Here is a 12231-nt window from a genome sequence, read left to right as displayed (position 1 = left end):
TGCTGGAAATGAAAAGGTGAGGAAAAACAGGTCTACATTCATAGCTAAAAATGTCATTTGTAGAACAATCTTGAAATACAATGTTGTGACAGGATAATATCCATATGCATACTAGGAAGAGCTGTTAATACCACTATCATTCAAATATATGTACTAAAAACTAGAGCCAAAGAGGAGGAAATAGATTATTTCTAGCAACTTTGCACTTGGAAACTGATCTAACATGCAGCCAAGATGCATTAATAAAAATGGGTGACTGGAACGCAAAAGTTGGAAACAAGGCAAAAGGATTAGTAGTCAGAAAACAGGGACTTGGTGTTAGAAACGAAGCTAGAGATAGAATTAAAGAATTTTGTACAATTGATGATTTATTCATTGCAAACACCTTTTATAAGAAACAAACAACAACTATAAAAATCAATTTCACCTCATGGTATGCATAAGAATCAGACTGATTACATTTTTTGAATGATTCGCTGCAGAAGCTCAGTATCAGCTGTGAAAATTAAACTAAGTGTTGGTTGTGGAACAGACCATCATATGGAACTGCTCATATGTAAATTCAAACTAAAGCTAAAGAAAGTGAAATTAAATCCATGAGAACCAAAGTTTGACCTGGAGGCCATCTCCCCTGAATTTCAAAACTGTCTCAGGATCAGTTTTGAGGCCTTGAACACTAATGAACAAAGACCAGATTAGCTGTGGGAGGATATCAAGCATATCATCTGTGAAGAATGCAAAACGTTGTTACAAAGACAGAGGAGGAAGAAAATAATAAGTTGGAAGGCAGAAGAGACTCTGGATATTACACTAGGTCACTAAGAATCCAAAGCAAAAGGAAGATATCATTATGTTAAGACCTGAATAGATTTCAAAGGGCAGTTCAGCAAGATAAAGCAAAGTATTATAACAAAATGTGCAAAGAGCTGGAGTCAGAAAGTCAAAGGAGTTGAACTCACTTGGCACTTCTTAAGCTGAAGGAACTGAAGAATAAATTCAAGCCTCAAGCTACAGTACTTAAGGATGCCATGGATAGACAGAATACTGAATGATCCAGGAAACACTAAAAAAAGATGGAAGGAGTACGCAGAATCCTTGTACTAAAAAGAATTGAATGACACAGAATTTCATTAAACATATGATCAAGAGGCAATGGTGATGATGAAGGAAATTCAAGCTGCTCTGATGGACTTGGCAAAAATAAGGCCCCAGAAATTGACGGAATACTAAATGACATATGTCAACAAACAGATGCTTCCATGGATGTGCTCACCAGGTTGTGTTAAGAAATCTGGAGGATAACAACCTGGTCAACTGACTAGAGGAGATTCGTATTTATTCCCATTCCAAAAACAGGTGACCCTACAGAGTGCAGAAATTATTGAACAATATCACATGCAAAAAAAAAATCCTGCTGAAGATTATCCAAAAACAACTGGAACAGTACATTGACAGAGAACTACCAGAAATACAAGTCAGTTTTAGAAGAGGCTATGGCATTTGCCACATTATTGCCAATGTCAAAAGCTGAGTATCAGAGGAACAGCTGTGATTCATTGATGATACAAAGGCATTTGACTGTGTGGATCACAAAAAATTGTGACTAACCTTAAGAAGGATCGGAATCCCAGAACATTTGATTGTGCTCATGTGAACCTATACTTGGACCAGGAAGCAATCCTCAGAACAGAGCAAGGAAACACTGCATAGTTCAAAATCAGGAAAGGAGTACCTCAGGGTTATGTCCTGTCTCCAAATTTTTTCAGTCTGTATGCAGAACAGATCACTTGGGAAGATGGACTTTGTGAGGAAGAATGTGGCCTTGGAATTGGACGGAAGACTCATCAACAATCTGCTTTATGCAGATGACACAACCTTGCTGAAACTATGGAGGACCTGATGCATTTGCAGATGGAAGTCAAAGATTTTAGTCTTCAATATGGATTGAAGCACAACATCAAAAGGATAAAGACTGTCACCACTGGGCCAACTGGCTGCATTACAATAGATGGAGAAGATTTTAACAACTTCATCTTACTATGATCCAAAATCAACATTTTGGTACCAGCAGTCAGGAAATCAGGAGATGTATTGCACTGGGCAAGTCTGCAGTTAGGGACCTCTCCAAATTTCTGAGGAATAATGTTATCAATTTGAGGACTAAAGTGAGTCTGATTTAGGCCATGGTCTTTCCAATCACTCACTATGCATCTGAGAGCTGGACAATGAAGAAGGATGATAGAAGAAGAACTGATGCCCTTGAGCTGTGGTGTTGTAGAAGAGTACTGAACACCCCATGGACTGCCAAAAGAACAAACAAACTTGTCCTGAAAAAAGGGCAGACAGAGCAGAGTGCTCTTGGAAGGAAAGATGATAAAGCTTTGCATCACATTCTTTTGGGAGGGACATGATGGAGAGAGATACAATGCTTGAAAAGGCGGAGGGCTGGTGAAGGAGCAGAAGATCCTCAACCAGGTGGATTGACACAGAGATTGCTGTAATAGGCTCTAGTGTGTCAGAAAGTATGAGGATGGCACAGTATAGAACAGGGTTCAGATCTGTTGTTTTAATCGTCACTATGAGCTGTACTTGATTTGATGCCACCTAACAGCTGTAATAACACACCTATATCATCAACAATATGTTTTTATGGTTCAAATTGATGTGATGAAAATAAGTAGAAACTCTTTAGTTTGGGGCTAAGGTCTCTTTCACCCTATCTTCCCATAACTTCTGGTCAAAAGCCTCTTTTTTCAGTCACTCTGAATCCCTCATAGTGTTGTGTATCTTATTCTTTCCTGCCTCACTGGCTATTCTATTTTGTCCTTCACATACAATGAGGTGGTTTTTTTTCCTCTCTGTAAAAGCAATTTACCTTGGTTTTCTTAAAACACACTTCCTCTATTTAAGATTTAACCTATTATACTGTATTTTACAGCACTTTATTTGCAACTCCATTACAAAATACATTTTGCTTTATATTATAGTCAGGATATTTGTCTTAACCTCCTGAAACTAAGAACAACCTTGAAAAGGAGTCTATATAATATGTATCTTTGTGATTTCCACTATATTCCACACTTACTGGCTGATCAATATATATTTTTTATATTGTTTAAGTGTAGCCTATGAGTGAAAACACTCTGGCTGTGTACTCCATCGAGATGCTCTGCTAATCCACTGATGGTGTCTCACTGTCACTATGAATCCATTACGCAGTTCTGAGGGACAGAGTGAGCTATCTCCTCCAGTGCAATTTACTGCCTCAGTAACCCAGCCAAAGTTCAGAAATGAGTTGGTTCTAAATTGATAGCAATGGGAAAGATGAGTTAAAAAAAACAAAACCAACCACCAACCAAAAAACTGTGTACAAGGTAAGAATCAGTGATTATGAAGTTTCTGCTCATTCATCAATCTTTGGATAATGAATAATCTGGTGAGTAAAACAAATCTGAGAATAGTATCATTATTAATCACAATGTTAAGGATCATAAGAAAAAAAAATGGTCCTATCAACATAGAAAACTGGTGGAGTTTTTCTTGGAACAGTTGTAATATAACACTATTTCTGGAATTTTCACTTATTTCACAGTAGGCACAGATTTGCTTAAAATAAACTCACTCATTGTTATGTGATAGAATGTCACTTCAAAACATTCAACAGCTGTGACACTTTACTGGAAATTGTGTTTAATCATGTTCTTACAGATTTCCTCATGATTGTCCTACTTCTTCTCCCCACTATTCAGCAGCTGTCACCCATCTTCCACACACATCTAATTCAGCAGAGCACACCCCTGAGAACATTACTCCAGGGTTGACAGGCACTGACAGTACTGACAGAGCTCTGTTATGTTTTTGCTGCTGATGCCATTTTGCTGTATATTCTAGGTGTGGCTGAGACAGTAAAAGTGCCACCTAGTATATCTGTACCCATATGGCAACAGGATATGGAGTCTCTCAGATGCATCAGTATACAAATCTTTCTCACCTGGGGAAGAAGGCCACTACTCTAGGAGGTTTGCAGCTTGTTGCTGTAACTGTGCTCTTGGAAGAATAAGAAAACACAACAAAGTTCTGTGCACTGTAGACACACAAAATGATGTGGGATTTCTTTTGGCCCCCAGGAAACAAAGGGAGAGTTGTTATGAATCAGAACTGACTCAAGGATAGTCATCCTGTTTTGATTTTAAGACACTGTAGAATCTGGTGGATTCAAACTGTGTGCCTTTGTGTTGAGAGTGGAATTTCTTATCACTAGGTCACCAGAGCCACCTATGTTTAGCTCTACTGGTAGTGAACTGGCTGTATAAATCACTGCATGCATTCTTTTAAACAACTGTTACACACATTGTAAAATATATTTCATTGAAAATCATGCAAAATATTTCACAGGTGTTATTGTTACGGCAATGTGTAAAATACAATATAAAGCATTATAAATATACTGACAGATACCACCTTAAAAAAAGACACTATGGAGTAGGAAAACAAACATGACATTTAATAAACATGCTTAGTTAAAACTTAAGTTATAGGCAACGGCTAACACTCTACTGCTATCAAGTTGATCCAATCTCAGAGCTACACTTCATCAGGCTTGTGCATCAGTCAGTCTTTATTGAAGGAGACTATCCATTTTTCTTCCATGAAGCAGCTGTTAGATTTGAACTGGTAAACTCAGTTAACAGCCTATCACAATTTCACTACCTTGCTAAAGGGATATTGTTGTTCGGTGCCGCTGAGTACGACACTATAAACAATAGATCTAAACCCTGTCCTATCTTGTGCCATCCTCATCACTTCTAACACACTTAAGCCCATTGCTACAGTCATTGCGTCAATCCATCTCATTGAGAGTCTTCCTCTCTTTTGCTGACTTTCTACCTTTTTAAGCATGATATTCCTTCCCAAGGAACAGTCTCTTCTAGCAACCCGCCTGAAATATGTGAGACAAAGTTTAACTATCTTCTAAGAAGCACTCTGGCTGCACTTTTCCCAAGACATACCAGTTTGGTGGGGTTTTTTTTGTGTGTGTGTGTGTGTTTTTTCCCCCAGTCCTTGGGATATTCAGTGCTCTTCTCAAACACAACTCAAAGACATCAATTCTTCTTCTGTCATCCTTACTCCTGTCTGCTCTCAAATGCTTATCAAGTGATTGAAAAGACTAAGGCCTGAATCAAGTGCAACTTAGACTCATGTCATTGTTCCTGGGCAATTTGGAGAAATCCCTAACCACAAATTTATACAATGAAATGCAACTCCTAATATCCTGACTACTTGTACCAAAGGTGTTGATACAGATTCAAGTAACAGGAAATAATTGATAATTTTAATCTTTTGGTTCACGCATGAGGATTTTTGTCTTCTTGATGTTAAGATGCTAATGGATAGGAATTTGTTTCCTTGGAGCTTCTTTCTCAATATCATGTCATTGAGGAAATAGAGCACTGTGTGGGGAAAGGAAAATGCACAATTCAGAGAATGAAAAAGGAGGTGGGTATGATGGGGTAAAAAGAATAAGATTCTTATAATGATAAAAAGGGTAATAAGTTTCATTTTAGATTACAGGGAATTATTTCAGTGTTGCTATAAACTCTGGCCTAGTGTTAAGGAGCTGCGTTTTATGTCCAAAAGCACACATTTTGAATCTATCAGCTGCTCTGTAGGAGAAAGAAAGGGGAGTCTCTTCCTATGTGATCGACTGTTGTTGTTGTTGGTGCTCTGGAGTCACATATAATTCATAGAAGCCCTATAAACAACAGATCTGAATCCTATCCTATCCTGTGCCATCCTCATTATCTCCAACATATTGAGCCCACTGCATAGTCACCATGTCAGTCCATGTTGTTGAGGGTCTTCTCTTTTGCTAAAGCCTTTACCTTTCCAAGCATGTTGTTCCTTTCCAAGGAATAGCCCCTCCTAACACAAGACCAGGAGATTAAGAGACATATTGGGCAAGTCCACTGTTAGAAACCTCTCAAAAATACTGACTAACAATGATGTTAATTTGAATTCAAACCATGGACTGATTTAGGCATACTTTAGTCTTCAAACTAATCAGCTAGGTTAACTTATTAAGTAGAAAACTTTAATGTCTCACCTAGTCAATTAACACCAACTTGGAATTTTTCCAATACCAAGATTACATGAGATCAGTATTGACAAACTTACAACTCAGACATGCAAATAAAGGTGTTGCTAATTGTTGCTATTAATGTTATGTGCCGTCAAGTTTGAACCCACTCATAGCTGACCCCCCAGCGGGTTTAGAGGCTGATCTGCTATGCTTTCAATAAGGATTACATTTCAACATCAAGAAAATACATGTCCTTGTCACTGGCTCAACAGACAACATCATGACAGATGGGAGAAAAGGTTGAAATTGTCAATGATTTCATCTTATTTGGATCACAATCAACATCCCTGGTAACAGTAGCCAGGAGATTAGATGTATTGTACTGGGCAAGTTCATTGTCAGGGACCTCTCCAAAATACTGCAAAGCATTATGTTAGTTTGAAGATTAAAGAATGCCTTACTCAGCCTTAGTCTTTTCAATTACTTGCTATGCATCTGAGAGCTAGACATAAATAAGGATGAACTAACTGAATTCAAGACTTTGAATTGCGGTGTTGGAGAAGAGCACTAATATTCCATAGACTGACAAAAGAACAAATAGATGTCTTGGAAAAAGTGCAGCCAGAGTGATCCTTGTAGACAAAGATGGCAAAGCTTTATTTCTTATACTTTTGTGCATGTCACTAGAGGAAGCTATTCTTTGGAAAAGGACATCATGCTTAGAAAGACGGAGGGTCTGCAAAAAAGAGGAAGAGCCCCTCAACAAGATGGACTGACACAGTAACTTCAGTAATTTGTTCAAATGTGTCAGAGATGATAAGGATGGCACAGAACAGGATAGGGTTCATGTCTGTTGTTTATTGGGTCACTACGAGTCATACTCAACCCGATGGTGCCTAATAATAAAATTTATCCATGGTTTGTTCCATATTCAGCACCTGATCTGGTTTTAACTGCTCATACTGAGCTTCTCCAATGATTCTTTCTACAGATGTAGTCATTCTGATTTCTGTGCAGAGCATCGGGTGAAGTCCAAGTATATTGTTGCCATTTGTGTTTTTTTCAAAAGGTATTTGAGATTAAGAAATCACTGAGTTTACAAAATTCAGTCATTGAGATCATTGAATTCCCAGCCTCATTTCTGTCCCGAAGTCCACTTTCTACTTTATTTCCAACTTTTGTATTCTAATCACCAATTATTATTAATGCATCTTGACTATATGTTTGGTTAATTTCACACTGCAAAAATTAGCAGAATTCCTCAATTCCTAATTTTTCCTGATCTCCGGCTTTAGCTGCTGGTGTGTATATTTAAAAAACAATTGCATTAACAAGTCTTCCTTGCATACTAACTTATCACTCACAACACTGTATTTCATGATGGATCTTGCAACAGTCTTTTTTTTAAAAAGATGCAACACTTCTTCAACTTTTCATTGCCAACATAGAAGACCATATAATTGTCTGATTCAAAGTGACCAATCCCAGGCCACCTTAGCTCACCAATGCCTAGAATGTCTATCTTTGTGTGTTCCATTTTATTTTTTTTACAACTTCAGTTTTCCTTTATTTATACTTTATACATTCCATGCTCCAATTAGTAGTGAATATTTGCAGCTGTTTCTCCCCATTTTTGAGTGACTTCTCATCTAGGCTTTACCTCACTAGTAACTTGTTTTCCTCTAACGTTCATAGCGTTTTAAAGACCTGTTACTTCAGAAGTGGAGGGTCAATCCTGCTTCCAAGTGTCTGTCTCAGTCTGGGAGCTCTGTTGAAACCTATCCACCACGGATGACCCTGTTGGCATTTAAAACACCAGTGACATAGCTTCCAGTATAGCAACCGACAAGTTACTTCACAACAACAAACTTACAGACAAGTGCTATACTGATAAGAACACACAAAAAACAAATAAACATATACACACACACCTAAGCTGTGAAATAAATAGCAACATGCACATTGCTTCTCAATTTAGCAAATGAACAGACATGTGTTGTACTTCTACCAGCAAACCACAGAAACAATCATGCCTTCAAATCTCATGGAGCAGGGCAGCCCTGTCTGACCCTTTCTGAGGAGGGACACTAGGACAGGGTCCCAGCCCTGCTCCCCCTCTGGAGGCTCACTGGCTGAAGGGTTGGCAGCTGCAGGCATGTTTGGACAGGGTGCCTGGTGTTGGCTCCTCCTCTAGAGAACTACCGGCTGAAGGCTGAAAGCTGAAAGCTGGGCTGTAGAAGACTACAGCCTTCAAAACAGATTATGTTTCAACATCAAGAAAATAAAAGTCCTCTCCACTGGGCCAATAGGTAACATGGAGAAAGAATGAAATTGTCAAGAATTTCATCTTACTTGGATCCTCAATCAACACCTTTAATATCAGCAGTCAGGAGATCTGGAGATGTACAGCTTTGAGAAAGTCTGTTGTCAGGCAGCTCATCAAAGTCCTGGAGTGTAATGCTATTAGTTTAAAGACTAAGATGTTCCTGACTCCAGGTATGATCTTTCCAATCACTATGCATCTCAGAGCTGAACAATGGAAAAGGATGCCAGAAGAATTGATGCCTTTGAATTCTTGGGATGGGGTACTGAATATTCCATGGACTGCTAACAAAAACAAACAGGTATGTCTTGGAGAAAGTGCTACCAGAGTGCTCCTTAGAGGCAAGGATGATGAAGTTTCATCTCACATACTCTGGACCTGTTGTTAGAGGAAGCAATTCCTTGGAAAGGGACATAAGGCTTGGAAAGGTAGAAGGTCAGCAAAAAGAGAGGAAAACCCTCACCAAAATGGACCAATAGATGACTATACCAGTGGGCTTTGGTGTAGGATAGATATGACAGGGTTCAGGCTCATTGTTAATAGGGTCATGACAATTCATACTTGATACAACGTCACCTAACAACAACATGTATCTGTAACACAGAAATTCCCCAGTGAATAAAGCAACTGCTTTGAGAGTTAACTTCCTCTCTTCTAAAGAATTCTCTTTCTCAAAATATACCATTTGAATAGAAATAAAAATATCAAGATATATCAAAATAGTAATAATGTCTCTTCTTGAGACAAAAGTACATTGTGTAAAACTATGCTAAACCATGTATTGGTTTAGTAAGCCATAAGTCAATTTTCAGAAAGTACGTTAACCAAAATACATGTTTCTAAACTATCAAGAAAAAAATACTAAGTTGAAAAGAAAATCTACCCACCTCAGATGTTGCTATTTCAGTGAAAGTACTTAATGCTTTCTCAACATTAGACTTCTGTTTGGTAGCCACCAGACAATAGTTTTCCAGGATGCGAAGTTGGACTTGACCCTCCACAGTCTGAGGTTTTAATTCTTTGAGGAGTTTTTCTGCTGTTCTCACTGCTAATTGCACAGACTCTTGCTTCTCAGTTGGATTGCTGTACATGGTGAAAAACAAACAAAAAATCCTCCACAACACCTCCTCAGTTATTCAAAAGTAAAATCTACTAAGATTAGAATTAGAGGTTCTGAAGTACAGGGCTTTTTTACTTTTGTCATTAAAATGAATCTCTTTTGAAAGATGTCATTTATTCTTTCCTAAGATAAAGTACCATTAGAAATGCATTTTTAAAACAGAGTAATACAGTCTCAATAAAGAATAATTTAGCATTAGAATGAAGACAAAAATTAGAAATCTTCATGCAGTCAATGTGTCAATTTCAGTTAATATGAAAGCTGAACTGCTGTATGAGTCCTTGAGCTTGGGAAATCATCAAATAATGTAACTATTCAGAAGGGGGAAAGAGGAAGACAAAGGAAACTAACTTTGCTGGAGTCCCGCTACATTCCAAATACTATATTATTTCATCTATTTTAAACCATTTTACATGAGAAAACTGAGATTCAGATAGGTTGAGTAATTGCTTTAACAAATTACTCACTCAGTAAGTAAAAAACCTAGAATTTAAACCTCTGTTTGTCAGACACACAAGTCTACCCCATGTTGATCTCACATTAGAACCCACAGCATCTTTCAAAAGGTTGTAAATTTCAAATTGCAGTTTAAGTACTCTATCATTTTTTGTTCTGTAGTACACACATGGGGTTAAGAGGAAGGTTTATTTCACTATCTTGCAGTAGAGACTATGAGACAATGCATACAGCTATCATGTGTTCCATATGGAGTCTGTTTCCATAAAGATTCACAGCCCCAGAAAACCCTATGGCGCAGTTCCACTTTGTCACAGGGTCATTGTGAGTCATAATCACTTTGATGGCAGTAGATTCTGAGTTTTCTTTAAATGTCTATATCCGTTTTGGAAATTTTCTAAAAGCATGTCCTGTCTGTTTCAGAGAACAGATATTCTAGCTATGACTAATTTATGTGACCTTCCAATAGTGCTACCCTAGGATTCAGTTAACTTTTGAAAATAACTCTACTTAATATTATTCTAAGGCAAGCTTCTCTCTCTCTCTCTCTCTCTCTCTCTCGCTCTCTCACACACACACACACACACACACACACACGAAGGTACTTACCCCAGGTCTGCATCCAGATTTTCAAATACTTCACCACCAATAGTTTCATTATCTGGATTCAGACAAATTTCTATCATATTATAAAGGGCATTTTGGCCCCAATCATTATCTTTCCGAGCTTTATTAAAATGACGAAGGGCATCATTTGGTTCTCCAGTGTACCTAATTAGATTAAAAAAAAATCACTAGTCATTAACTTTTTTACAACTTTAAATATAATCAATATGATAAATGAAATGACTAACATGTTTTAAATGATAATACCCTAATAGTTTTTTAATAAAAAGTACGTTTATTCTACTTTACCCATAATGAGGAAAAAAGACACCTAAATGCAAGATTAATTTGCCAATACAGTTACCAAAGATGTAGTCCTTTACAGTAGTGAAATCCTGGTTCAAACTTTGCTCGAGAGTTACGCTTCTCGGCCATTAAGAAAAATCTTGGAACATCTTCAAGTTTTCCACATCTTCTTAGGAGATCAATTAAACGTGATAGGGTCATGTAATTATCTAGAAACAAAGATTTCAGGTATAAGTATTTTATAACTTTATTTCAATGGCTCTTTTCTTACTTCATTTTGGCTCCAAATGAGGTAAATTAAAATAGAGGTAAAAAAATGTTTCATGGGCTATCAACCCCAAAAAGATGTTATCTTCATGATTGAGGGGACAGCATAAACCCCATTTTGTGTGTCTGGTGCCCACCTGAAGCCTGACCCAAAGCCAACCTTGAAAAGAACCCATTAATTCCAAAGGCAGAGGTGGGCCATAAAAATTCTTAGCTTAGGAAGGGTACAGCAAACACAAGATGTGCCAGGTATAGTCTCATCAGTCCTTGTAAAGTTTAAAATTAACTCACTCTACGTAACTCAAAGCAAGGACAAAGTGTGTACGTGACTCAGAGAGGGCGAAGGCGGCAAAGTAGATAACCAACCAAAAGTCAACCCACATGACTGATCCCCTTGCCCACTAACCATGTTCCCAATCTCCCTGCCTTGGACAGAAGCACCTGGGAAGGCCTTAAAAACAATCGCGTGTGGGGACTTGGGGCTCTCTCTTGCTTGCCATCTTGCCACTGAGGGAGGGAACCTCTGCATGCGGAGCACTATTCTGCAGTATAAAGTGCTCTCTGTTCTTGCATACATAGGCCATGGTTCTTTGAGGCGGCATTCTTTGGCACACAATGATATGGAAGTTCAACTGGGTTGGTAACAGTGAAAAGTCTAAATTAGGCAAATCTACAAAATTATTCCTGAATCCCTAACCTAGAAATGGTTTCTGTTTGGGTTATCAAGGTTACAACTGCAGAATTCAGGGCTGTATTTATTGGACGAGGTAAGTCACTATCTACTTCTGACCTCATTTTCCATTTACCATACCCAGGAACAAGATGAGATTATAATATTTTGACAATGCTCAGATTAGGAAATTAGAAACTTTAAGCTTTAAAAAAAGTACTTGTCCTGGAGAGGGTTAAACCGGGTGGCTCCTTGGAGGCAAGGATTCTGAGGCTCCGTCTAACTTACTTTGGACATGTAGTGAGGAAAGACCGGTCCTTAGAGAGGGACATCATGCTTGGGAGGGTGGAGGGACGGCGTAGGAGGAGAGGAAGGCCCTCTATGAGGTGGATTGATTCAGTGAC

The 12231-nt window shown here is 38.2% G+C and overlaps 1 protein-coding gene across 1 annotated transcript in view; it reads right to left on the bottom strand.

The window, feature by feature from the left end:
- The window catches only part of TTC21B (tetratricopeptide repeat domain 21B), a 102235-nt gene that overhangs the window by 13925 nt on the left and 76079 nt on the right, over positions 1–12231 (bottom strand). The window contains exons 23-25 of the mRNA XM_006879482.1: positions 10949–11099; positions 10588–10749; positions 9290–9485 (exon numbers count right to left, since the gene is read on the bottom strand). Coding sequence (XP_006879544.1) covers positions 9290–9485; positions 10588–10749; positions 10949–11099 — 509 coding nt within the window. The remainder of the gene's footprint in view (positions 1–9289; positions 9486–10587; positions 10750–10948; positions 11100–12231) is intronic.

This window comes from Elephantulus edwardii, unplaced genomic scaffold (genome assembly GCF_000299155.1).
Source record: "Elephantulus edwardii isolate Elephantulus edwardi_28Jun2011 unplaced genomic scaffold, EleEdw1.0 scaffold00003, whole genome shotgun sequence".
In the NCBI taxonomy this organism is placed as follows: domain Eukaryota; kingdom Metazoa; phylum Chordata; class Mammalia; order Macroscelidea; family Macroscelididae; genus Elephantulus; species Elephantulus edwardii.
This window is presented reverse-complemented; position numbering and strand designations above follow the sequence as displayed.